General features: G+C 38.6%; 1 protein-coding gene across 1 annotated transcript in view; it reads right to left on the bottom strand.

The window, feature by feature from the left end:
• Positions 1–6,868: 6,868 nt before the first annotated feature.
• CFAP54 (cilia and flagella associated protein 54) overlaps positions 6,869–25,603 on the bottom strand; it is a 330,907-nt gene continuing 312,172 nt past the window's right edge. Inside the window, exon 69 of the mRNA XM_055118311.1 lies at positions 6,869–6,988. Coding sequence (XP_054974286.1) covers positions 6,869–6,988 — 120 coding nt within the window. The remainder of the gene's footprint in view (positions 6,989–25,603) is intronic.

Here is a 25,603-nt window from a genome sequence, read left to right as displayed (position 1 = left end):
CTCAGGGAATATGAATGCTTGCCTCAAATTTCCATACTTTTCAGTCTAAGGATTTTTTTAAATATTAGACATGCTACAGGAAATACATTTAAATGTTATCATTGGCCTTTTCAGCACAATGGGTTTCTCAGTAACTTTTATTTTCTACTTTGCTCCTTTCAATACTTTGCAAGTTCTCTACATTTATTCTGAATTGCTTTCATAATGATGAGAAACTCACTCAAGAAATTCTTGCAAATCTTGTGGGAGAGAAATAAATTAGGGTTGTAAAATGACTTAAAAATGTCAAATTAATGTTGTTCAAAAACCAGGAAGAACAGAATAGAAAAAAGGGGGCTTTATTGTCAAGAAAACATCCTCAATTGTGGTGCATGTCTAGCCAGAACAGGTCATAAACAAGCTTTAAAAGGAAATGGAGGGGTCTGGTTTTGTTGCCTCGTAGAGCTAGAACATCCTAACAATCTGCACATATTTAGTGGTTTTTCAGAATAATGTCTATTTATGTCTCCATCCCTGGTGCCCGCTCAAGCAAAATGACGAGCAATGGGATGACAGTGACAGTGACAGTGACAGTTTATATTTATGACTGCATTCGATATATACAGTCATATAGAGTGGGATTTCATAAGGTGGGATTTTTCATGTTTATTATATAGTCCTCAAGCACAGTATGCAATAAGCATACATTATCATACATCTCATGTACAGAAAATGGCAGAGAATAGTCATCAGGGATGTGTTTAAAGTTAACTGAAGATTGAAGAGGGCTCCATTACACAGTCTCTGTTGCCCAGCACTGTCCAGACGGAGTCTGGGGTCCTTTCAGGCTTCACTGGGACCCAAAGCAAAGCCAAAGAATTCATAGAGGAGCAGTCACACCCTTCATACTACAAGCCTCAGGCCAGTTTGTCTTTGCTTTCTTAAGCCCTCCTAAGTGTTGAAAGCAAAGAGAAGGGGCAAACTTTGCAAAAAGTTTGCATTATTAGATTATACCACTTAGAAATCTACTTGGTTTTCATCCTGCAGATTATTTAAATGGAGAACTCAGAGCTATTTGCACTTGGGCAAAATATGATTTTAGGTTTGCTCTCTTCTAAATTATGAATTTATAAGTGTGCTAATATGCTATATTAAGTATAAGATAAAACAAAACATATAAATGTTCACTTAAGTAGCAAATAATATTAAAGGTAATTTATTTGTGATAAATTTTGTGCTGTCTTAAAACTCTAGCTCAAAATGTCCCTTTGTAATAAAGTTTCTCTGCCTCTTAATCTATCATTTTAACTAATGAAACTGCAACTTAATTAATAAAGCTTTTATCACTAAAGCCTCTTCTTAATCACGCCCGTGTTTATGACAAAAAATTCTGTTGCCATGGAAATTTTAGTGTCAAAGTTGCAACTCATAAAGCCCTACTGAAGTGCAAAGTAAAAATAGGAAATGAGAATTTAGTATTTAGACAAGAGAAGCTTCTTCCTTAATATATTTTTTAAAACACTGAAATTATGGGTGAAAGCTGAATTTTACAAATGACCTCATTTTGCATAGCAAGCAGTTATGCAGAAAGTTTTACATATATTTAATTTTGGAAATGCAAATAATTTAGAGTATAACTGAGGAAGTTTATAATTGATAGGAATTGTTCAGGGAATTGGCCTCAATTTAATTAAACACTTATTGAGGCTTCACTACCTTATATTAAAAATAATATTGTCATAGATTGTTTTCTAAATTCAAACACATGTAAAATTGATGTTAGATTCAAAGTGACTATTCTCATTAAAAATCCCAAGAATGGAAACAGATCTGAACAATGTGGACACAGTTTTATAATGATAGCAGTCTTAAGTTATATTAGTTACTGATAGACAAGACAATAACCGTAAAAATCTTGATAGACAATGAGACGAGGAAAGTAAAGTTTTGTTTTTAATATAGAAAGTATATCACATATTCCAATATCCTACTTAAAAAATTTAAGTAAATTTAAAAAATGGTGAAAATGCCTAAATTTAAAAAATGGGTGAAAAAAAGGTTTTTTGTTTTTAAAAATGCAACCAATCTCTTGGACATTATTTGCAGGCTGCATTCATCCTCCTTATCCAAAAGACAAACATAAACCTGAATTTGGTAGATTACTGTCTTTAAAATGTGTTTTTCCCCCCCACAGTACATATGTAGACTTCTATAATGCCATCTATAATTTTTGTTTGTTTGTTTATGGGGCTGTTTACCAGGAATGCTCAGACATTACTCCTGGCTCTGCACTTAAGGATCATTCCTAGAGGGCTGGGGGTGGGGGGAAAGGAGGTATCCTAGGATTTGACTTGGGTTGGCCGCATTCCAATGAAGTGCCCTATTCTCTGTAAGATCACTCCAGTCCCTACACTATGTCATCTTGCCTGTTTATAAAATCTTTATGGAAATATTTCACATATAAACATATATATGTACATATATATATATCCTTCTGTATCATTTCAATATTTTGCTTAATGTTTTTGAAGTGTGCTAGGTATGAAAAATACCTCTTTATTTCACTTTTAAAGATTCATTAGTATTCTATTTTGGTACTTTTATGACTGCTGTAGAGTAGTCATTGTTTCTCTATTCGACACCAGGGATATTCAGTAGACCTTTCCTTTATCGTTATCTTATTTTGCCCATTGCAATCACTCCACTGTATCAGTGAACACATTCATTTGCTTTCTGGGGCCCACAGCGGGAAGTTTCTTTTTGAGGCATACCACTAGCAAACCTGAGAAAATGAGAGCTAGTGAGGTGGGAACTATTTTGAAGCCCAAAGACTGTCTTATCTCTAACTACCAAGACGAGACTCCCCTCTGTCCCCACATCACCAAGAAACAAAAGACCAAAAGACTTTCCATTGCAACCTCCCATTTGCAAGTTCGTGCTGACCGAGCTGAAAATTTCAAACAAATGACCTAAATTTCAGTAAACCACACTCCAGCTTAATTCTTGGAAACTCCAGTGAGTCCTCACACTAATGGAATATACCCAGGAACTGGCCTTTGCTGTGGACCAGATCATGATGCAATTCTCCAATAAATGCTTTCTAGATTTGATTGCAGTCTAATTATTTGCTAGTCAACAGTGTTTAAAAAGTAGACCTTTGGGTCCAGTACTTTCTCCTCTAACTCACAACTGTGGGCTTGTTTGCCAATTCTATGCATATGTAGATAAGTAAACAAAAAATAGCATTTTATTTAATCACATCTTAGTTTTTTTTAGGAATAGAACACGTCAATTATTATGTTACATATATTTCACCTAAGTTTCTAGGCTTGATGGACACAGATTGATACCAAGATATACCCAGTAAGGAAACAATGAAGTCTCAAGGTAAATGAAAGTCAAGGATGCGGGCTAGCGGCACACTTAAGATATCCTTGAGCTAAAGCTGTAAGACTGCACTTCAAAGACAGAAACGCACCCATGTGCCTAAAGGCACTATTAAGAGCCAAATGAGCAGAGCAGGAAGTGCTCAAGGAACTTTGAGAGCCCTGTGCTCTGTCATCTGAACTGGGATGGAAGGATTTGTCTGATGTTCAGAGGGAGAAGGAAAGTCCATGAAAACCAGGGGCAGAAACCAAGTTTCTAATACTCTGCAGAAATGTACCATTCCTGCCCCTCCAACTCAGTGAAGAAGAACAAGTCATCTGGGGTGGGGAATTTGTAAAGTGCCTATACAGGAAGTGAAGCGAGACTACAGCATTTAAGCTTCTGAATAGCTGGCAGGTGGTCAATTTCCAAAGTAATCTCTTGGAAATTGATGCACGGAAAGATATGGGAAGCGCTGGGATTTTATTACCCATCACTTAGTTGCTGGCACTGGCTCCTAGATCCCTGCTGCCCTCCCTTCTCTTTCTGCTTCCCTTCTTTTTTTTCAGTTTGCCTCCTGTCATTTTCTGTTGTAATTAAAACAAATAGAAAACATCACAGGTGTCTGCTGCAAAACATTTACAGATACCATATATTGCATTAAAAAAAAAAGCAGCTGCAAATTGCATAATTTGCTCCTTAAAAAAACCCTAAAAAACATTTCTGGAAGTAAATATATCTTTCATCCTGGAGGGTTTTAAATTTTCGTTTGGCTTCTACTTCAGCTCAATTCATCTCCATTTCCTCACTGCCCTCTACAGAAAGTTGCAGTTTTCAGTAGTGTGTTGTTCTTATTTTAGAAGAAATGGAGCACTTCTGAAAAGGTTTAAACTGGGGAAGCTGTGATTGTAGGGTCATGGGGTTTTAGATGGTGTTTCTTTGTCAAAACAACACCCAAGAATAATAGCATCTGGGGGTTACTCAGAATTGGGAAAAAAGCAACATGTGCTAAAATATTATCTGTAGTAGGTGGAAGGGACCTGTCATCCCCAGAAAAGAACAATATATTGGCAGAGGTAACATCAAGGACCCCTCCCAAGCTTTCTTGGGACATCCATTAAGGCCTGCAAATATGCCCCTAGGGAAGATGACAGGTAGACAGTTTTAGCTTGAGGTTCAACTACGTATTTCTCTCTCTTTAAATTTTCAAATTCCACAGAAGAATAGAGCACAGCAAAGCAGAGCAGAGAAGAGCAGAATAGAGGGAGCACTGGGAAGCAATGAAAATCTTGCTCAGATTCTTTAAACAGAATAGCATTCAAATCCTGATTCTACCTCTGTGATCATTGGAAAATTACTTGACTGCTTTATGCTTTGGTTCCCTCATTAGTCACAGGAGGTTGTAACTCTATGTGTTTCATGGTCAAAATGCCAAAATCCTTGTCAAGACAAAAGGAAGTCACATGAAGTATTAGTGCATTGCATGATAAATATTACAGAAAGAATGGACAATCATGGTCATGGTAGAGAGAATAAAGCTGATAAAAATACTTTTGCTTCTGCTTCTTTTAGAGTTACTTAGGGCCATCTCAGACATTCATTCATTTTTATATCCATGCACCTAATCATTCATTCATTTAACAAATATATAGATCTTCGCTATATGCCTGACATTCAGTGCTCTAGGGTTCTATAAAAAATACATATTTTTATACCCACTAATATTTAAAATTAAGAAAAATGGAAAATATATAATTAGTAAAAACTAAATACACACAAGCACATATACACACTGTTGAGAAATTAACATTAGGCTGACGTGAGTAGCCTTGGTAATTGGCCATACTATATTTCTTTTCCTACATTACATATCTTGATAATATTTTATACCTTTTGCTCAATACCTTTGGGTACATTTTGCACAATATATCCAACTTCTCTATGAGAAACACAAAATCCTTAAAAGCATTCTCTATTCTAGCAGAGAAATTTATAAATTGACTTTACTGGTGCCCACTCAAGCAAATTGATGAGCAACAGGATGATAGTAACAGTAACAGTGACAATCCTTGGCTAAAATATTATAAAACCTCTCTACTTTAGAGCCAACATTATCTGAATGGATTTTCTACTTGCCCCAAACTTTAATTCGTACAAGGATATAGTCATTGGTAATTTTTTTCTCTGAATTCAGTGCTAAATATTTCATCTCTCAAAATCCTCATTTTCCTTCATAAAAGTAAAAGACAGTGGGTAAAACATAAAGGACATTTCGCTAAATAGTATGCTATCTATCTATCTATAGATACATAAATATATATCTATATAGTATCTACCATAGGCCAGTATCACCAGTATCTATCCATAGGCTAAAATATGGCATTATTTGATGTTAAATAAACTGAGTCAGGAATGTGATTATCTTCCAACTTGTCAGAAAAATAACTTCCACACAATAACTAATACTATGGCCACAGTTGTGTTAAGAACTTTATTCCTATCCTCTAATTTAATTTCAGTCATTATTTTACTATTAGTATATGCAGTATATATAGAAGGAAATACTACATAAAGAATTTGTTACTTTCTCAAAGAAGCAGAATTAGTGAGTGAGCCTTATTTTTTGCTTTTTGTGTGAAACCGCCTCTCAAAAAAATAAAACACTGTTTGCTACAAATTTCTTTAAAAGCAATATAAACAATCTCCCAAAATTGGACTGATCACAAGTTGAGTTTAAATAATAGTGAAATTTTTGTTGAAATATTGAATGTAATCAAAGTAAAGAGAAAGTAAGTGAAATTTATCAGCTACACAGGCGGGGTGGGGGGCTGGGGAGGTAGGGGTGTGGGGGGAGGTATACTGTGATTCTTGGTGGTGGAATATGTGCATTAGTGAAGGGATGGGTGTTTGAGCATTGTATAACTGAGACTTAAACCTGAAAGCTTTGTAACTTTCCACATGGTGATTCAACAAAACATTTTTTAAAAAAAGTTGAGTTTAATTCAGAATTTTCATCCTTGGTAGCATGGACATTTTGGAGTCAGATCATTCTAGACTGGTGGGGCAGGGTGGCTCCTCTTAGGTATCATAAGATTGTTAGCAGTGTTCCTAGCTTTTACCAACTCAATGCCACTTTTCTCTCAGTAATACCTATCAACATGTCTTCAGACATTGCCAAATGTCACTTGAGGATCAAAATTGCCCCTGCTTTAGAAACACTGACCTAATTCAGACTTGTGAAGGGGCACATGTGAAGACCACCTAAACATAAATATAGAAACAGTAGTGCTGCACGTAGCATATGTTCTAGGAATAGCTACGTAAGAGTTTTAATAAGCACCAGTATTGTCACTTGACATGCAATGTAAAAATATTATTTAGAGCCATACTTTTAAAAGACATTTAACTTGTATAAGAAAATCATTTTATTTTGTTTGCGTTCTATAAGAGGACTGATCTAAAACTTCAAACCAAGAAAAATAGTAGTAGTGAAATCCTCTATAAGTTTAACATATAAGGATGTTCAGGGAACAAGAGACAATATCCACTGGAACAGGCTTCCTTTTGATATGACACCGCCGTTAGCAAGATCAAAAAGTCTCTCAAGATCCAATATAGATTTCAGTGAGATGACAAATGGGACCTGCAGAAAAGCATAAAGGTGTTCATGAAATGCATTGTTTCAAACTCTTGGCTGAGGCACAGCTCTCGAAATACATATATTCCATACCATAATTTTATGTGAAATGTATTTAACTTTTCCTATGGAGACAGGGAAAGTTTCAACTTTTGATACTACCAAAACGCATGTACATCATTTTATATATCCTAGTAAGGTTCACAGACTGACCTCTTAAAGAGCAGACACTGGGGCTGGAGTGAGAATGCAGCAGGTAGGGCATTTGCCTTGCATGTGACTAATCGGGTAAGGTCCCCAGCACCCCATATGGTCTCCCAAGCTCAGCCAGGAGTTACCCCTGAGTGCAGAGTAAGGAGCAAGCCTTGAGCACCGCTGGGTGTGGCATAAAGAACAATAAATAAATACATAAATAAATAAATAAATATTTTCTTTTGTGACTAAAACATGGGTTATTTGAGAGAGGGAAAGGCAGAAAAGCAAGAGCAAACACGAAGAAAAGAAATGCTTATTTACTGAGGATACACTTCATGCAGATCCAGACTGTTTGAAAACGAGTAAGTAAATGTCATGTAGAATGACCACAATGGATTAGATTCTAGTGGGCCTGAATCCTGGTAAGACACAAGGGATATGCTTTATTAATTCTTGTCAACTTGTAAAATGAAACTTTTATTCTCTAAGAAAACCTTAAACGGGGGACAGTTTTTCATTTCTTTTGTTTGGGGGCCACTCATGGCAGTGCTCAGAGTTTACTCCTGGCTCTCTGCTCAGGAATCACTCCCGGTGGTGCTCAGGGTACTATATGTGAAGCCTGAGATGCCTGGGTCAGCTGTGTGCAAGACAAGCAAGCACCCTACCAGCTGGACAATCTCACCAGTGCCAGTTTTTCATTTCATTTCATTGTTTTCACAAGCAGTTGACATATTTTACCCAACCTTACATAGCTAGTATGTAGTGGGGTTTTGGAAACCAAGTGATGCTTGAATTTTAATTTTCTCATCTATAAAACGGAAACAACAGTTCCTATATCATATTGTTGTTACAAGGATAGTTTATATTTATATATAAAAACTTAGAAGAACATAGTTAGTGCACAATGGACACTCAAAAAGATACATTTATTTAAAAAATACATTTACTGTTTTTATTGAGAATTTTTTCCCCAAATAAGTTACTTAGAAAAATGCAAAGGAAGAGGGGAGAGAGTGAGCAGAGGGGAGGTAGGGGGTGACAGGAGGGCGAGTGTTCAAAAGAAAACATGAGCTTCTCCAGAATGATAAAAGCTAAACAAGTCAGCCTTAATGGCTACATAACAATGCATGTGATGCTCTTATACTAATTTACACCAATTTATTCACCTATTCTATTCTTTAAAGGGCTTGTTTCTTGCTTTTGTACATATGTATCTGTTTATATCAATAATAGCACTTTGGGTACATGTGCTACACTGGTTCTCCAGGGTTGATTGTTGGCTTAGTCAAAGGGTGTTTACATTTTAATTTTTCTTTTTATCTATTATTGTAGAATTTTTCTCATGTAAAATATAGAAATACTTAAAAAATCAAAGTAGCCTGGTTAGTTTTAGATAGCACAGATATATCTTTATGACATGATTTATATTCTAGATACCAACAAGGCACTTTGGCCTCTGCCCCATGACAATGAACCCACGGAAGCAAGTGGCTATTTGTCAAAGGATGAAGATTAATTGCCAAGTTTATTTATAGAGGCCACCAAGTAAAAGCCTTGGATCAGGAAGATAAAATAAAAAACAGTTGTCATTTGAGAGTTATTAAATCTTTTTCATCCTCAGGTAAAGACAAATGACCCTAAGATGTCAGGACTCACTTTGTGTTAGTACCCCTCCCTTTCTGGACACCTGGGAACTTAAGCTCTATGGATAAGTCAAAAGTTAAAATTCCAGCTATTTCTATCATGCTATAACATGGGTGTCTAGATTTTCTACTACTCAACACAAGTCAATAAACTTTTGATTGAAGTATAATATGCAAAAAGTAAAAGGAACTATGAATCATAGAAACTGTTTAGCTAAGGGGCTGGAGTGATAGCATAGCGGGTAGGGCGTTTGCCTTGCACGCGGCCGACCCGGGTTCAAATCCCAGCATCCCATATGGTCCCCTGAGCACCGCCAGGAGTGATTCCTGAGTGCAGAGCCAGGAGTAACCCCTGTGCATCGCCAGGTGTGACCCAAAAACCAAAAAAACAACAACAACAACAACAACAAAAAAGAAACTGTTTAGCTAAATGAACAAATCCTGATGATCTTGTAAAACTGAAACTAGAATATGATTATCAACTAAGAGTTATTTAAAGTTCCCTCCTAGTTCCATTCTTCCACTGAAAGCATCATATTAGTCTATTTGTTAACGTGAAAATCTTGGATCTAATCAGTGTCTTTTTTCCTTTATGTTCTACTCGGGAATTTTAAATATATTTCAGAACCTAGTACTCTTTTAGCTATATATAAACATATATTAACTTTTTCTCCAATTCTATGCCTGGACATTTCACTGTGAATTATATCATCAAAAGTAATGGAATTTATCAGTATTTTCACTTGTTATTGGCAATTATGTCAAAGCTCATATTATGAAAGTTCTACCATTAATAAGGTTATGAAGATGATCTATAATTTCCTATACAGTTTTTTTTTCTTTTTGGGTCACACCTGGCAATGCACAGGAGCTACTCCTGGCTCTGCACTCAGGAATCACCCCTGGCCGTGCTCAGGGGACCATATGGGATGCTGGGATTTGAACCCGGGTCGGCCGTGTGCAAGGCAAACGCCCAACCCGCTGTGCTATCTCTCCAGCCCCATTCCTATACAGTTTTGTTTTTCTTTCACATTTGGTTCTACATTAAACTTGAAATTGATTGTAATATATTGTGATAGGGATCAAAGGGCACTATTTTTTTATATAATCAATTGGCATAGATTCTTTTTTGAAAGGTTTGCTTTTCCTCAATATATCACTCTTTACCTTGACACAAACATTGGACTATATTTATATCCATCAAGAAATACACAGGATTCTGTTCCATTGATCTTGATCTACACTTTCTCAAACCCTAGATAATTATTATAATTCCTTAATGAGACTTGAAAGTAGTGTTAAATCCAGCAGTTTACTTTCTTTTCTAGATGGCCTTTGCTTTTACAGATGTTTTGCATTTTCATGTAAATTTTCTACTAATTAGTTAAATGATACCTTTAAAACACTTACATTTCTACTTTTTTTCCTGCTAGAGAGAAGTAAAATTTATTTTTAAATTGATATTGTATATAACAACTTTGCAAAATTTGTATGTTCATCCCAAGAGATGGTCTGGAATATTTTAGAATTTTCTGTTTGAATATTCCTTTACTTCTTACACAAATATATTTTAACTTCTATTCTTTTATTTATATAACCCGGCAGCTACCGAGAGTATCCCGCGTGCATGGCAGAGCCTGGAAACTTATCCGCGGCATATTTAATATGCCCACAACAGTAACAACTAAGTCTCACAATGGAGATGTTACTGGTGCCTGCTTGAGCAAATCTATGAACAGCGAGCCAACAGTGCTACTATTATTGTTGTTATTATAGAACCTTATGTTTTTGTTATTGTTATTATTGACAATGGTTTTCAAAACAGCCATTTTGTCATTATTCATGGGAGGAAGAAAATTATTGGTTTTTGCATCCACCATATGCTAGATTCTATTAATTCTAACCATTAAAACACTGTTGGGTTTGAGTTTTAGTTTCACAGTTACATTACAGAGAAAATATACTTTATTATTTCTTAGTATTTATTTTTAGTTTTTGGTTTTAATTTGCAAATTGAAACTACATATTTTCTTTTCTACTTTTTCTCTCTTTTCTCTTCTTTTCCTTTCTTCTCTTTTCTTGGGAAGATATCTGGTGATATTCAGGATTTACGTAAACTCGTACCAGTACTGTGGGCCCTTTCTCCCCTTCCTCTCTTCTTCCTTTTTGCTGTTCTTTTCCCTGTTCTTCTTCTCTGAATCCTGGTTGGTGACCTTTTTATGATGGAGGTCAATCACAGACGTTATCAATGAGAACAAATATACCATCACCTTCTAGTCATTAGGCTTCAGGTAAAAGCCTTAATAAACTCGTGGGGGCAGATGACCAACAGAAGGTTTAAGATGTCCTGCAGCTGGCAGCTGACCTGGTGACTGTCAAGCAACTGTCTCTAAGTAGCTTCCAATATCCAGAAGTTTGTTATTCAGTCCGTTTGGCTGTGGACCTGGTCATGATCCACAAGGAGAGTGCCCATTAGAGTGTCTTTGGTGTCTTGTAATGAATGTTCTGCTCCAACTTCCTCCAATTCTTTGTCCCCAGCTTCACTGACCACATGTCAAATATTTTCAAGGTTGCAAATCCATTGTCATAAACTTTATCCACTGAAATATATGCATCTATGGGTAGTCCCATACCCTTTGGCTTCATGCCAGTAATGACCAATACTCAATTGGAATCAACTCTTTTCATGAGTTTACTGAAAGAGCAATGTCAGTCTTGTGTCATGTCTGGCACTGAACATACCTTACATGTTCTCCAAATAACCTGATTCTTAAAAACCAGACAGCATCATCTTGGTTACCTTCAGCAAAAAGAACTGAAAAACTACTGGATACATCAAGTACTTTCTTTTTCTTTTGTCATAACCCTAAAATACAAGAACCACACATTTCTGATTTTCAGCTTTGTCTACTCAGTTGAAATGAAACACCACATTAAGGAGCATCAGGACGTGGACCATCAACTTCTGTACTACCAATTCCAGCATTCCAATACCACCACCCTAAGAGAACTCAGAATGCCCACCGCTAATACCAGTAGCTGCCACAGCAACCTCTTAATTATTTATTTTAGTGATTACATTCTCTTGCCTATTACAATAACCAAACATTTCAAATTAAAGTTGATGCACAACTCTAGATAATGGGATATACATAATAACCTTTCAGCATCTGTATTGCAAACCATAGTGCCTAAAATGAGAGAAAGAGAAAGAGAAAGAGAAGAGAGGTGCCTGCCATAGAAGCAGGCTGGGGTGGGGGATATCTTAAGGGGTGGTGGGAGGGAAACTGGGGACATTGGTGCTGGGAAATTACACTGGTAGATGGATGGGTGTTGGAACATTTTATGACTGAAACTCAAACATGAGCAGCTTTGTATACGCAAACAGTGAGATAGAGGAAAATGACATAAAAAAAACAATGTCATTCACAATTGTGCCCCAGAAAATCAAGTACCTCAGAATCAGCCTAACTAAAGAGGTTAAGGACCTCTACAAAGAAAACTACAAAACCCTACTCCATGAAGTAAAGGAAGACACGAGGAAATGGAAAAATATTCCCTGCTCATGGATAGGAAGACTTAACATTGTCAAAATGGCAATACTCTCTAAAGCACTATACAGATTCAATGCGATCCCCATAAGGATACCCATAAAATTCTTCAAAAAAATAGACCAAGCAATCCTGAAATTCATATGGAACAACAAACGCCCACGAATAGCTAAAGCAATTCTTGGGAAAAAGACAATGGGAGGCATCTCCCTCCCAAACCTTAAACTCTACTACAAAGCGGTAACAATTAAAACAGCATGGTACTGGAACAAAGGCAGAGCCACAGACCAATGGAACAGAGTGGAATATCCGTACACACACCACCCCAATTGTATGAACACCTAATCTTTGATAAGGGAGCAAGAAATGTGAAGTGGAGCAAGGAAAGCTTCTTTAACAAATGGTGCTGGCATAACTGGTCAACCACATGCAAAAGAATGGGCTTTTGACAACCTGACACAATGCACAACAGTCAGATCAAAATGGATTAAAGACCTCAACATCAGACCATAATCTGTAAGGTACATTGAAGACAAGGTTGGAAAAACCCTCCACAATATTGAAGCCAAAGGTATCTTCAAAGATGACACGGAACTAAACAATCAAGTAGAAACAGAAATAAACAAATGGGACTATGTTAAACTAAGAAGCTTCTGCACAGTGACCCGAATACAAAGGCAATCTACAGAATGGGAAAGGATATTCACCCAATACCCATCTGATAAGGGGTTGATATCAAGGGTATATAAGGCACTGGTTGAACTCTACAAGAAGAAAACATCCAGCCCCATCAGAAAATGGGACAAAGAAATGAACAGAAACTTTCTCAAAGAAGAAATCCGAATAGCTCAGAGGCACATGAGAAAATGCTCATCATCACTAATCATCAGGGAGATGCAGATCAAAACAACTATGAGATACCACCTCACACCACAGAGACTGGCACACATCCAAAAGAACAGAAGCAACCACTGTTGGCATGGATGTGGGCAGAAAGGGACCCTTCTACACTGCTGGTGGGAATGCTGACTGGTTCAACCCTTCTGGAAAACAATATGGTCGCTCCTCAAAAAATTAAAAATTGAGCTCCCACATGATGCAGCAATACCACTTCTGGGAATATATCCTGGAGAAACAAAAAAGTATAGTTGAAATGACATCTGCACATGTATGTTCATTGCAGCACTGTTTACAATAGCCAGAATCTGGAAAAAACCCGAATGCCCGAGAACAGATGACTGGCTAAAGGAACTTTGGTACATCTACACAAAGAAATACTATGCAGCTGTCAGAAAAGATGAAGTCATGAACTTTGCATACAAGTGGATCAACATGGAAAGTATCATGCTAAGTGAAATGAGTCAGAAAGAGAGAGGCAGACATAGAAGAATTGCACTCATCTGTGGAATATAAAACAACAGAATGGAGGACTAACACCCAAGAATAACAGAAATGAGTACCAGATTTGCTCCATGGCTTGGATACCAGCCTCACATGCTGGGGGAAAGGGCAACTCAGATAGAGAAGGGAATACCAAGCAAAAATATGGTGGGAGGACACGCTCGGGATGGGAGAGCAGACTATAGACTGAACACATTGGCCACCCAAGACCTCCATTGCTAACCACAATGCCCAAAGGAAGAGAGGGAACAGAGGGGAATTTCCTACCAAAGAGGCAGGGTGTGGAAGGGGATGAGGTGAGAGTGGTTGGGAGGGATGATGGGGTCATCAGTGGAGGACAGGCACTGGTGGAGGGATAGATACTCAAGTTGTATATGACTGAAACACAAGCATGAGAATATGTAAACCTATATCTGTACCCCCACAGTGATTCATTAATAAAAAAATTAATCAATTATTAGTAAAAGTTCAATTTATGTATCTATTATATATGCCTGGAGTGACAAAAGAAAATTCACACAAAGACTTAAATGCACAAACTTTAAGAAGATCTACTTTAGAGATTCAGAGTCTCATCTTCTTTCCAGAGGGTTAAAGTTCTCAAAAAAGTAAATACTATTTAAAAAATTGCAAATGAAGGAATTAGGAGGAAAAAGTGTTTCTGTTGATACAGTTCTTGATCTTTCGGTTCTCATTTACCTGGACATTTAGCTGAAGCCACACAATTTCTTTGCACTGTGAACACCTCTATGAGGCGTGGGGACTTGAAATGACCTATTCCACTTCAGAACAGACTAGCTCTCAGGACTGTTCCTGGCCACTCAGCAAAACATACCCTGGGGACCCCACTACCTAAGTGCCCTCTGAACCCCATGCCATCTCTGCCCACTGCGAAGTACCCCCCAACACACACACACACACACACACACACACACACACACACACACACGCATCTTCTCCATTCCATCCCTCTGGACTTCAGTGTTCCTCTCCTTCTATGTGCTCACTGAGATGGGATGCTTTCCTAGTTTCAACTTTTGGAAACTTGGGGAAGTGTCTAGATCTTCCACAGAGAATTTCTCAAGTTGAGATAAACTTCACTAAATTTCTTTAATTTCCATTCAATGAAGACTTGACTGGCAAGGGTATAATCATAGGGAAGAATTTATAACTTATAAGTAGCTTTGAGTCCAAATTGTTCAAGATAAGGTACAGGAGGTCCAGGGAAATCACAATTCCTCTCCCTGAGGGTCACCCACCCTCACCTTATTTGAATAAAAAAAAAAAGGATTTGCAAAAACAAAGGAAATATCTTGGCAGGTAGCAGCCTATAATTACTTCAAGTGGGTTATATGTTAGAGAGCAATATCAAAGAAATAGTGCTGGTTTTGACTGCCCAGGGAGGATAAAAGTTTGAAATCATATAAAGGCAAAGAAAGGTCATCAAGTTGGGGACACTGAAAGGGCTCATTATAATTTTGCTGGGTCTTGAACTTGTTTTGGAGAGTTTTGAAAGTTCTTAAGGAGTTGAACGTTATTTGCCAACTATCTTATGAGTTCTGCTAAAAACTAGATTTGATCCTAATGAAAGATTTTATTAGTTCAGTTCTTTAATTTCAATAATTGTCCTTAAAAAATCATAGTTTTCAAATAAATTCTTTCTTAATCTAATAATTCTTTTATTGAGCACTTATTTTGAGACCACTTCCTGCTTTCTATAAGTCAGCTGCTTTTCTAAATGTTTATGGCCAACTGAAAAGTGGGAAAGTAAAATGTCCACTACTCAATTAAATTTGCCTGCTCTTGAGATTCTTGTAATATAAATGAGGTTAATTTTGCCTTCTTTCAACAGCCTTAAAACACAAACAATTGCTGTCATGAAATAATAAATTAACAGCTTTAAGAAAGTATAGCACGTATATTTTCAGTCAGTATTCTACATGTAAATTTCTCACATGTAAATTTGTCTGGGCTGGAGTGACAGCACAGCCGTAGGGTGTTTGCCTTGCATGCGGCTGACCTGAGTTGATTCTTCCACCCCCCTCAGAAAGCCTGGCAAGCAAGCGATAGAGAGTATATCGCTCACACAGCAGAGCCTGGCAAGCTACCCGTGGCATATTCGATATGCCAAAATCAGTAACAAGTCTCACAATGGAGACATTACTGGTACCCACTTGAGCAAATCGATGAGCAACGGGATGACAATGACAGTGACAGTGACAGTAAATTTGTCTATACTTCTTCTTAATACATTATCTGAGTCTCTTTAGTAAATGAGCAATTGGATTTTTTCATACTGTAGTAAAATAAGTGTTTCAAATCAGAAGGATAATATAATACTAGTTTATTTAAAATCAATATTATGAATGACTGATGACCCCTTTAATTAAAGTTCTAGATGAGAATTAAGTGAATACATTTTGTTTCACTGTACTTTTTATAAGAGTCTCTTGCCCACACACCTGGCTGTCTTCCCCAGGGCTCCTCGGAGGGGATGGGCTCCAGCTTCCCTCCCTGCCCCGAGCAGAGCTCCCAGCGGCCGAAGACCACCGGAACCCAGTCACAGCCATGCTCAAGGCCCCTCTCCACACGTTTGGACAGGCCTCATGCATGAAAGTACCGGCAGAGGAACCCAGGTGTGTGTAATCCCATCAACGGCCAATATCCAGAGACTTAAAAGTAAGCTCTCTTATAACCTACTCTTCCCTCTGGGAGAAACTCACAAGGTACTGAGAGCTTCCTGCCCACATGGGACAGCCTCGCAAGCTTCCCATGGTGTATCTATATGCCAAAGCCAGTAACCAGCTGTATCTCATTCCCCTGACCCTGATGTGGCATCATTGGGAAGGCCGAGAAGAGAGAGGCTTCTAAGATCTCGGGGATAGGACGAATGTAGAGGTTACTGAGACCGCTCGAGCCACTGGACAATCAACGGGATTTTGTGATTGTGATCGTGATTTTACTTTATATGATACCAGGAGAATGGCAATATCAACACCAATACATGTTATTCTTCCCAGTCTAATACAGTATCCAACCCTTAGAAAGGTGAGAAGAGGGGGTATGATGCTGCCAACAGGTCAACCTGTACCTATGAGGACAGTGCAACAGCAGACCGATGGTGCCTTCAGTCTTCCTGACACCCCAAAATTGCCCCTGTGCCTTTGGTTGGACCCCAACAACTTGGGGCCAACTTTACCAAGAAATTAAATGTCCAAAAATTAGGTATGTGGGAGCCATGCCCACAAACCACCTCTGACTCAGGTATACAATTTCAATTATATGCCTTATGTTAGAGACTCATAGATAAATCTTGAAAGAGAACAAAAGCCAAGGTTAATCTTGGACCCATGCATGGCTGAACAGACTGAGGTAAATCGGAGGGGGGCAGGTTGGCCTGTGCCTGCCCAAGCAGAGCCACCAGTAGCCGCTTGCTTTTACAATCTAAAATCGCTGCCATACCCCTTGTCTGACTCCACTGTCTCTAGCCGAACCTCACCAAGATATACTCTGCTGAAAATTCGGTATGCGGGTTTTATGACTGAAATCTCCAGGCTTTCATGGAGTTGGGGTGGGCTACCTCCCACAACTTCCCAATACACATGAAAGCACTGGCAGCCATTCCCACAAACCAACTCCAGTGCCACCTTGGGAACTCTATTACTGGCTTTGCTTCAAAGAACATAAATAAATCTTGAAAGAGATCCAAAGCCAGAGACACAGCAGCAAGTCCCAGAAGACACCACAGAGCCGGAGATCTCTCCGGGCCCCATACTGAGCCAATTTCACCAGGGCATTGCAGATGGAGCAGGTTCACTCTCCCTACCTACTCCAGATGAAATCCCAGCAACCAAGAGCTTCCACAAGCAAGGCCCAGGTATGTGGATTCCAGGACTAAATCTCCACACCGCATGATGGCAGAGACACTGGGCTGTCCCTCCCCAGCTCCCGGCCTGCTCGTTGGCCTGGCTGTCACCCCCACAATGTGTCTCCAGGCGCCATCTTAGAGCACCAACAGCCCTGGTCCAGAGATGCCCAATTGAATCCCAAAATGGAATAGTACCCTACAGAAATGTCTCTGGAACCCAACCATTTACAATCTAGGATTCCAGAAACATGCAGCTGAGACATTCAAGATATTCAAAATGAGAAACAAACAATAAATAGCATCTGCCCCTGGCAGGCAGGCTTGAATGGTGGTGGGAAAATTTGAGCAAAACATAATACCCCAAAGTAGAGAGAGTATTTGGGAAAACTGCCAGCCATGGAGGCAGGGTGAGGACTGGGATGGGGCAGGAGGGAGATATTCTGGAGACATGGTGGTGGAAATTGTGCACTGGCGGAGGATGGGTGTTTGATCATTGTATGGCTGAATCCCAAACATGAAAGCTTTGTAACTAACTGTATCTCATGGTGATTCAATTTTAAAAAAAAGTAATGTGGAGTAACTCAAACAGCTTAACCAATGACAGAATAAATAGCAGTACTCCTACATAAAAAAGAAAAAAAAAGAAAGGTGATAAGAGATTTTAGGTCAGTTGGTTTTGGTCTATTCTGTAGAGTATTATTTGGACCAATTTCCTGCAAAAGTTCTTTCTTTCCTATACTCTGTTTGTAATTTCTAATATCCTTATTTGCTGCAAAGTTGTCTTTATCATCATCACTCTATGATCACAGAGCCCTGGAGGTCTGAGGTGTTTCCTGGCACATCTATGCTTAGTTCACCTTCTGAAAAAGAACAGCTCTTATGCAAACACAGTGTTCTGTAGTACAGAAGGCCAAATGTTTCAGTTTACACAAAAGCATTTCAGTGTCACAGGGGACCCTGTTTTCCTTCTGAAAGAGACCAAAAATACATTCTGAATGATGCCCTCTTATTTTAGAATGTATGGTGAGCATCTCCATGAGAGTATACATTTAAAAAGACTACACTTCCCGGGATGCATATTTTAAAATAAATTATATATTATATCCACCGTTGATATTTGTGATATAGAAAAAGTATATTGGTGTTTGTCTCATAATAATTCATATGAAGAAATTCCAAAAAACCTTGGGAAGGTGAGTTGTGACATGGAGAGGTACTTAGATTTAGGGCATTAGGGTTTGCAGTACAGATACTGAGAGGTTATCGTGTTTGTTCCTTTACCTATTTTCAGCACACAGTTATTATCCAGAGTGATCATTTCCAACTATCTTTGTCATAATGGTCCCTTCTCTATCTCAGGTGCCTTACTGAATTTTGTGAGTCCCTCTCCTGAACTGCTGACCCTAAGATGGGATTGTGGAAACACCTGAATTTGTAGGCTGGCCAGAAGTGTGGGTAGCCTGGATACTCACTTGCAGCTAGCATCTCAAGTGAGGTGAAGCCTTTAATCTGAGGAGTCGGGCTACCTCTGCATAAAAGCATCAGAACTGAATTGACTCATTGAATATTCAGTGTTAGACAACTGTAGAACTGGTGCAAGAATAATGGTGCAAAATGAAAATCAGAATGACATTCATCAATTGAGTGTCTTTCGAACCTATGTACTACCTGTATTCTTCTTTATTGGCAACCAGTCTGCTCATGCAAACCTCTATACCCTACCCCAATTCTATCAAAGGAGTTATGAGAATGAGAATGATAAAGCTTAATGAGAAATGATAGCAGTGCTATCTCCATTGTGAGTTTATGAGTTTTATAAGGATCTATTTAAGAAAGCAATTCTTACAACACAATGGATCCCAAAGAAAATTGCACACATTTTAGAGTACTCATAGCCAGGCTCATTCTTACTACTCAAGACTCTAAAACCCAGAGAAAAAACTCTTTAAAGTCACAGACACCCTATTGCACAAAAAGTATAGGTGTTTTATTGCTCTCCCCGGAAAGTATTTCTCACCATCTAAAGTATAAATAAAAGCTCTCAAAAAGGACAAACTTTCCATAAAACAGCAAAGTCTCTAACCAGTATAGGAAGAATTAAGTCATCCAACCAACAATAAAGTGAAGAAGGTACATAGGCAAGATACAAATTCAGGGCAAATAACTCAGTGCTCATCAGGTATTTGGGGGAGAGTCACAGGAAGAAAGATTTCTTGAATAGTCGTCGAAAAAGATTGAACACAAGAGCTTATTTCTATGTTGTAAAGTGGAATGTCTCTTTCTTATTCTCTTTGGAGATGTGAAAGTACAAATTCTGACACTGTACTTATATGTGATCACATTTCACTTTATGGTCTTAAAGCTTTATCAAGTCATTGTTTTCTACTCTGGAAAAAATAGTTTCTCTAAGAAAGGAGATCTTCATTTATTGACAATTGGATCTAGGCTGCAGTCTTTGTCTTCAGAATTTGCTTCATTTGTAAGTTAACAGTTAAAGGTCAACAGAAAATGTGATTCAACTATGCATCACATTGTAGAATATATTTTTAATCATGAAAGGGTGTATGTGATGTTTCTCTTTAAATTCCACATCAGAAAATAAGTTATGACCAAAATTATGTTTCTTACTTCTTAAAAATTTTGTGATTTTAATAAATGATGACTAAATAGGTTCTATGATTTATTCATTACTAGGTTTTCATTTTTCATTATTTATACCCATTGTTGCAGTTTGGATTCCTGGGAAACAGCCAATGAGATGGAAGTTATTTTTCAGATGGTTTATAGGGAATGCTCTTGGGATTGATACCCATGGGACAAGGGAAGAAGGCAGGATTGACATAGTGTGAAAATAGACTGCAACATAATCATACCAAAGAGCTTAGGTACCCTACAGGGAGCTTTATCGCTGAACTCATCCTTGTGAGTTGTCCCAAATCATTCTGTGCTAGGGGGTTTAGGTCTCTGCATCCCAATGAATCAGCCACTGAATTTCCACCCCAAAAGAGGTCTTCTGAAGGATATGTCCTATAGAAGATTAGGAATTGACGGTAGTCAGCACATTCCCAGTGCTTTGGAAATGAGTTATTCACTCCTGGAGGTGAAATCTGAATGTCTCAGGCTGTGTCAGGCATAGATATTTTCTGTAGTTAACTACAGAACCATTAAACCAGTGGCAATATGGCCAAATGAATACTAGTTCACAACTGACACAGCGAAGGGGAGTAAAGTATTAACGATGATTCCTGGGTACCTTTTTGAGATGAGAGGTTGTTCCACACTTGGCCATGCTCAGGGGTTATTCCTGACTTAAATCAGGCAGTACTGTAGAGTAGTTAGAGACAGGTTCTGAGCAGCCAAGTTCCTGGCTCTCACACTAACTAACTGTGGAATCTTTGACAAGTGGTTTCAGGGCTTCAGGGCTCAGCAGTGACCACTAGGAGTATTCAGGGGACCATGGACAGCGCTAGGGATCAAAGTAGGGTTGGCCGTATGCCAGACAAGCAGCTTCTCTGCTGTTAAGTAGGAATTGTTACACCAAATTTCCAGATGCCTCTTTTTCTTTTTTCTGGGTCATGGTAAAGCAAGCATAATATTTTTACAGGATCACTTCTATTAATCACTTTATTTGATTACCCACAGGAACATTTCTGCCTCTGGAGTATAAGGAGGAAAATTAGAAATTGAAGAGTAGGAAGAAGGTTTAGAAATAATATCTCCCCTCAAATAATATCTTCTTCTGAACTTAAATATTAAGAAATTTGATAATTTCATCTGAGGTCTAACTTTACTTTAGAGAGTCCCTGTCGAAGTCTTGATGGAAATAAAGTAGTTTCCATAACATTTCCAAAAGTTGGAGCCAGGAAAATGTGGTTTAACCAGAATACCGCTAAAGTCTAAGAGAGATACTGGACGCTGAACCTAGGGGAGAAAGGAGAGGCAGCAGGGACCAAGAATACTTTCTCATTTATGGATCAAGCAGAGAGTGTTGAGAAAACAGTAGGGCAGTGGGGATAAAGCAGTACTGTAGAGTGGTTAGAGATAAGTTCTGAGCAGCCAGTCAGATTCCTGGCTCTCACACTAGCTGTGGAATCTTTGACAAGTGGCTTCCGGGCCTCAATTTCTCACATATAAAGTAAGGATGCTGACAGTACCCTCTAAGAAACAAAAATTCAGTCACATGCTTAATGGTCAGAATGCCTATATGTATTAAATTCTTAATGCTGCTGAAACAAATTCACTATAACTCAGTGGCCTGCAACAACACAAATGCATTCTCTTTCAGTCCCAGAATATAAGGAAGCTGACTCAGTTTCACTGCACTAAAGCCAAGGTGCCAGCGGGACTAGATCCTTTTGGGGGCCTGAGTGAAAGCCTGATTCTGTGGCTCCTGGGGCACCCCCTGCCTTTCCTGACTTACAGCCCCCTCTTCCATTTTCAAAGGGCCTCCTTCCAATCTCATTCCATCATCACTTCACCTTTGCCTATTCTGTTGTCAATCACGTTCTGCCTCCCTTTCTAAGGACTCTCAGGATGACATTTAGGGCACATCTGCATAATCCAGGAAAATGTCCCCATTTCAGTATTCTTAACAGGATCAACCCTGCAAAGTTCCTTTTGTTATATAAAGCAACAGGTTCCTGGGGGTTAGACATGCAATGATCTTGTGGGGGCAGAGGGGGGAAGTTGTGACTCAGTCTACAATAATACATAACCAAATATGATAGTTCAGTTAATACAAATATTATAGTTACAAATGTGCAACAGAATTTTGTTCACCAAATTTGCTGAATCACTTTTCTATAAAAATTCACAGCATTCCCTCAAATGCCTACTGTAGCCTAAATGATTAGATCTATGCTTGTGTCTCTAATTCTCTTCCTTGTTTCTTAGGGTGAGACCAATAAGATATGAGCAGAAATTATGAGCTGGCTCTTAGAAGTGGCCACTGTCATTTACTGCTTAAATTGGGACACTTTTGAGCATAAAAGTTATATTTATTACTCCAAATAAACAATCCTACATGGCTACTGTTGCAGGCAAACAGGAAGGCAGGGGCACCTTACTTGGAAGCATCCCACAAAGCTCTTCAGCTCTCTCTTTTGCAGTGGTGACCTTGGAGGCCTCTGTTCAAACAGCATTGTTATTAGTGGAAGGAGAGTTTCCATTCTGTGTCTGGACTGTGCTTGAGAAAGAAATAAATCTCACTGACACTGATAAATTCACAAAAGTTATGGCAAGTTTGCCCGCTTCTTGTACGTGTAAATAGAGAGAAATTCCACTTGAAGAAGGGTTTAACTGCATTGAAAGGTCAAGACTTGCACCTCAGCAGCAGAGTTACAGGAAGGAGATGTTGGCACTGGGCTTGCTGAAGCTGGGTTTCCTCCAGAAGGGCTACTGGGGCTTCCTGTGTGCTTCTGAGCCGAGACTCAGAAATGAAAAACTCCAGAGTTTGAACAATACTTGGCATTTTCTGATGCTTTTTTTTCTTTTCTTCCTTTTTTTTATGAAAGCTCTTGCTGAGCTTAACATCTGGCGACTAGAAACAGGAGGCTCTTTATTTAGAGCAAAGCCTTTATAAAGACTGAACTGAAGTCTGCGTTTCGTACTTTGTGGACTTTGTGGCTTAGAATCAAAGTGCGATGAGCTTTGTTGGCAAGCAGCGCACACCGCAAGCAGCTCACTGGAGGGCAGACCTCACGCACACAGTGTGGGAAGAAACTCTGCTCATGCAAACTATTGCCATCACTTCAGTCTACACCACAAGCAGGTGCCAGCCAGCCATATCATGTCACCAACACTGAGAGAGTCTAACAGAGCCTACAACTAACAACAAAATCACTTCACTGAACTCTTTGAGTATATCCTAGTTGAGTGAGCAGTTTTGATCTGCTCAAATATATGAGATGCTGTGGGGAAGAAAGGGAGGAGGAGGAGGAAGAGAAGGAAGAAAGGAGAATGGGTAGAAGTCAAACAGAATCCACCCCTGAGCCTTCCAGAACACGTCCTGTATGCCCGGCATGGCACATGCTTTGGCTAATGACAACAACATGACTAAAATCAAATGTGTCAATAACCACAAGGATTTGGGGCTTTTCGAAAACATAGTTTAATGACTTTGTGAGGAATGGTGCTGAATCAGAGTTACCAATTCCCCAAATTATGTCTGGCTCCACTTTTGCTTGTTTGTTTGGGGGCTACATCCTGTGTGCTCAGGGGCAAGTCCCAACTTGGTGCTTTAGGGTTTCTCCTTGTGCTGGGTGGAGCCTGGGGTGGCGTGGGGGGGGGGTGGGGAATGTGTCAAGGATACAGCCCAGGCTTCTTGCATTAAGGATGTGATCCAGGTTACTTATGAGCTGATGCTCCAACCCTTGTATGGTACTTTCTGTCCTATTCTTGAAACAATAAAATCACAAAAACTGAGGATTGATTAATACAGTCCATCAGTCAGGAATAAGGGTAGGGGACAGGAGGTTCGATAGTTATAAACAAAAACAACAAAGACTGCAGAGACAAAAATTGGTCTATATCCTCATTTTTTTAATATCAGTAGCCTGGTATGAAAGTGTGCCATAATTCTTAATTATACATATTATCCTATTATATCATTGTTTCTTAAAACTGTGAGTCTGCTAATATTGTAAAAGAAAAATTGTAAGTACAGAAATACAGTTGAAGAATATTAAGAACAAATCTTCTGGAAAATATAAAATCTTTAGGTAAGTCAAGAGCCTGAATAGTTTCTAGTAGTCAGTAACTCATTTCATATTAGGTTAAGACTGAAATGGGAAAGTTTTTATTTGTATTTTTGTTCTGAATCCTAACCACTGGCATTGCACAGACCCCACACTCTGTGTCGTGTTCTCTATGTGATCTTTTCTTAGGAGTAGCCCTTGCCAAGGCCCAGGAGAGGAACTGCAAGACCAAGAAGCAAAATAAGTTGTGTGTGGTCACAAATCAATAGGTAAGGGAACCAAGAATCAAATCAGGTTTTTGTTCACAGAGATATGTTACTTCCAAGACCTCCAACAGAATCAAATTGACCAAAAGCTTTTAATGATTAGTGGCCTGTCCACTAGGGCAGAACAGGGATTACAACTTGCAACTCTACTGTGCTATCACATGTAACCAAGAAAAGAACACAATGGCATTCATTGCCTGAGATGCTTGTGGAATAAGAGCAAAAGTAATATATCTCCCTGGATAGAAACATGATTAAATTATTAGTTGCATCCTTTATTGATCTTATTGATTGTGTGACCCCGATTAAGTTATTTTACTTCTCTATTCTTTAGTTCTTCATGTATGGTGGATACACCTAATAAAGAATAACACACACACACACACACACACACACACACACACGCAAACCAAAAACATGTGCAATGATGTCAGGTAAAACTGCAACAGTAACAAAGATTCAGTACAAAAATCTCAAATAGCCAATGTCCAAAGAGAACAAGGAAGTGGGTAAATAAATGCCCCCCTATGCTATCTTTGTGCATTTATTAAAATATATTTGTCAAAAAAAGATTTGTCAAAAGAATTTTCAGAGTCTTATCAATCAACTCATCTCTAGGAGGCAAAAATCAAGGTCTACCTAAAAATGGAAAACAGAATCCTTTTTGTTAAGAGTTTTCTAATTCAGACATAGCCATTTAACAACAAAGTAAATGAAACTAAACATTTAACTCAGTTTTCAGCAAAATAGAAGCAGTGAATAGATTTGCTAATGATAGCCTTGCTTAGAAGTTCTGAAAAGTGACTCAATTTCAGGAAGCTGTCCCTTTCCTTCTGAAATGCATTTTTATCTCCAGTGAAGCCGGGCTCGCTTAGCAAGCCATGCACACACTTCTCACCACTTTCACAGTAAATACACACTATCAGGTTCATGATTATATTTTGGTTTAAATTATATCCAGGTATCATTATGCTCCCAAATTGCACGTCTCACAAAAGCAGG

Source organism: Sorex araneus, chromosome 10 (assembly GCF_027595985.1).
Source record: "Sorex araneus isolate mSorAra2 chromosome 10, mSorAra2.pri, whole genome shotgun sequence".
Lineage (NCBI taxonomy): Eukaryota > Metazoa > Chordata > Mammalia > Eulipotyphla > Soricidae > Sorex > Sorex araneus.
The sequence above is the reverse complement of the archived record's forward strand: the minus strand, read 5'-3'. Positions and strand labels throughout refer to the sequence as shown.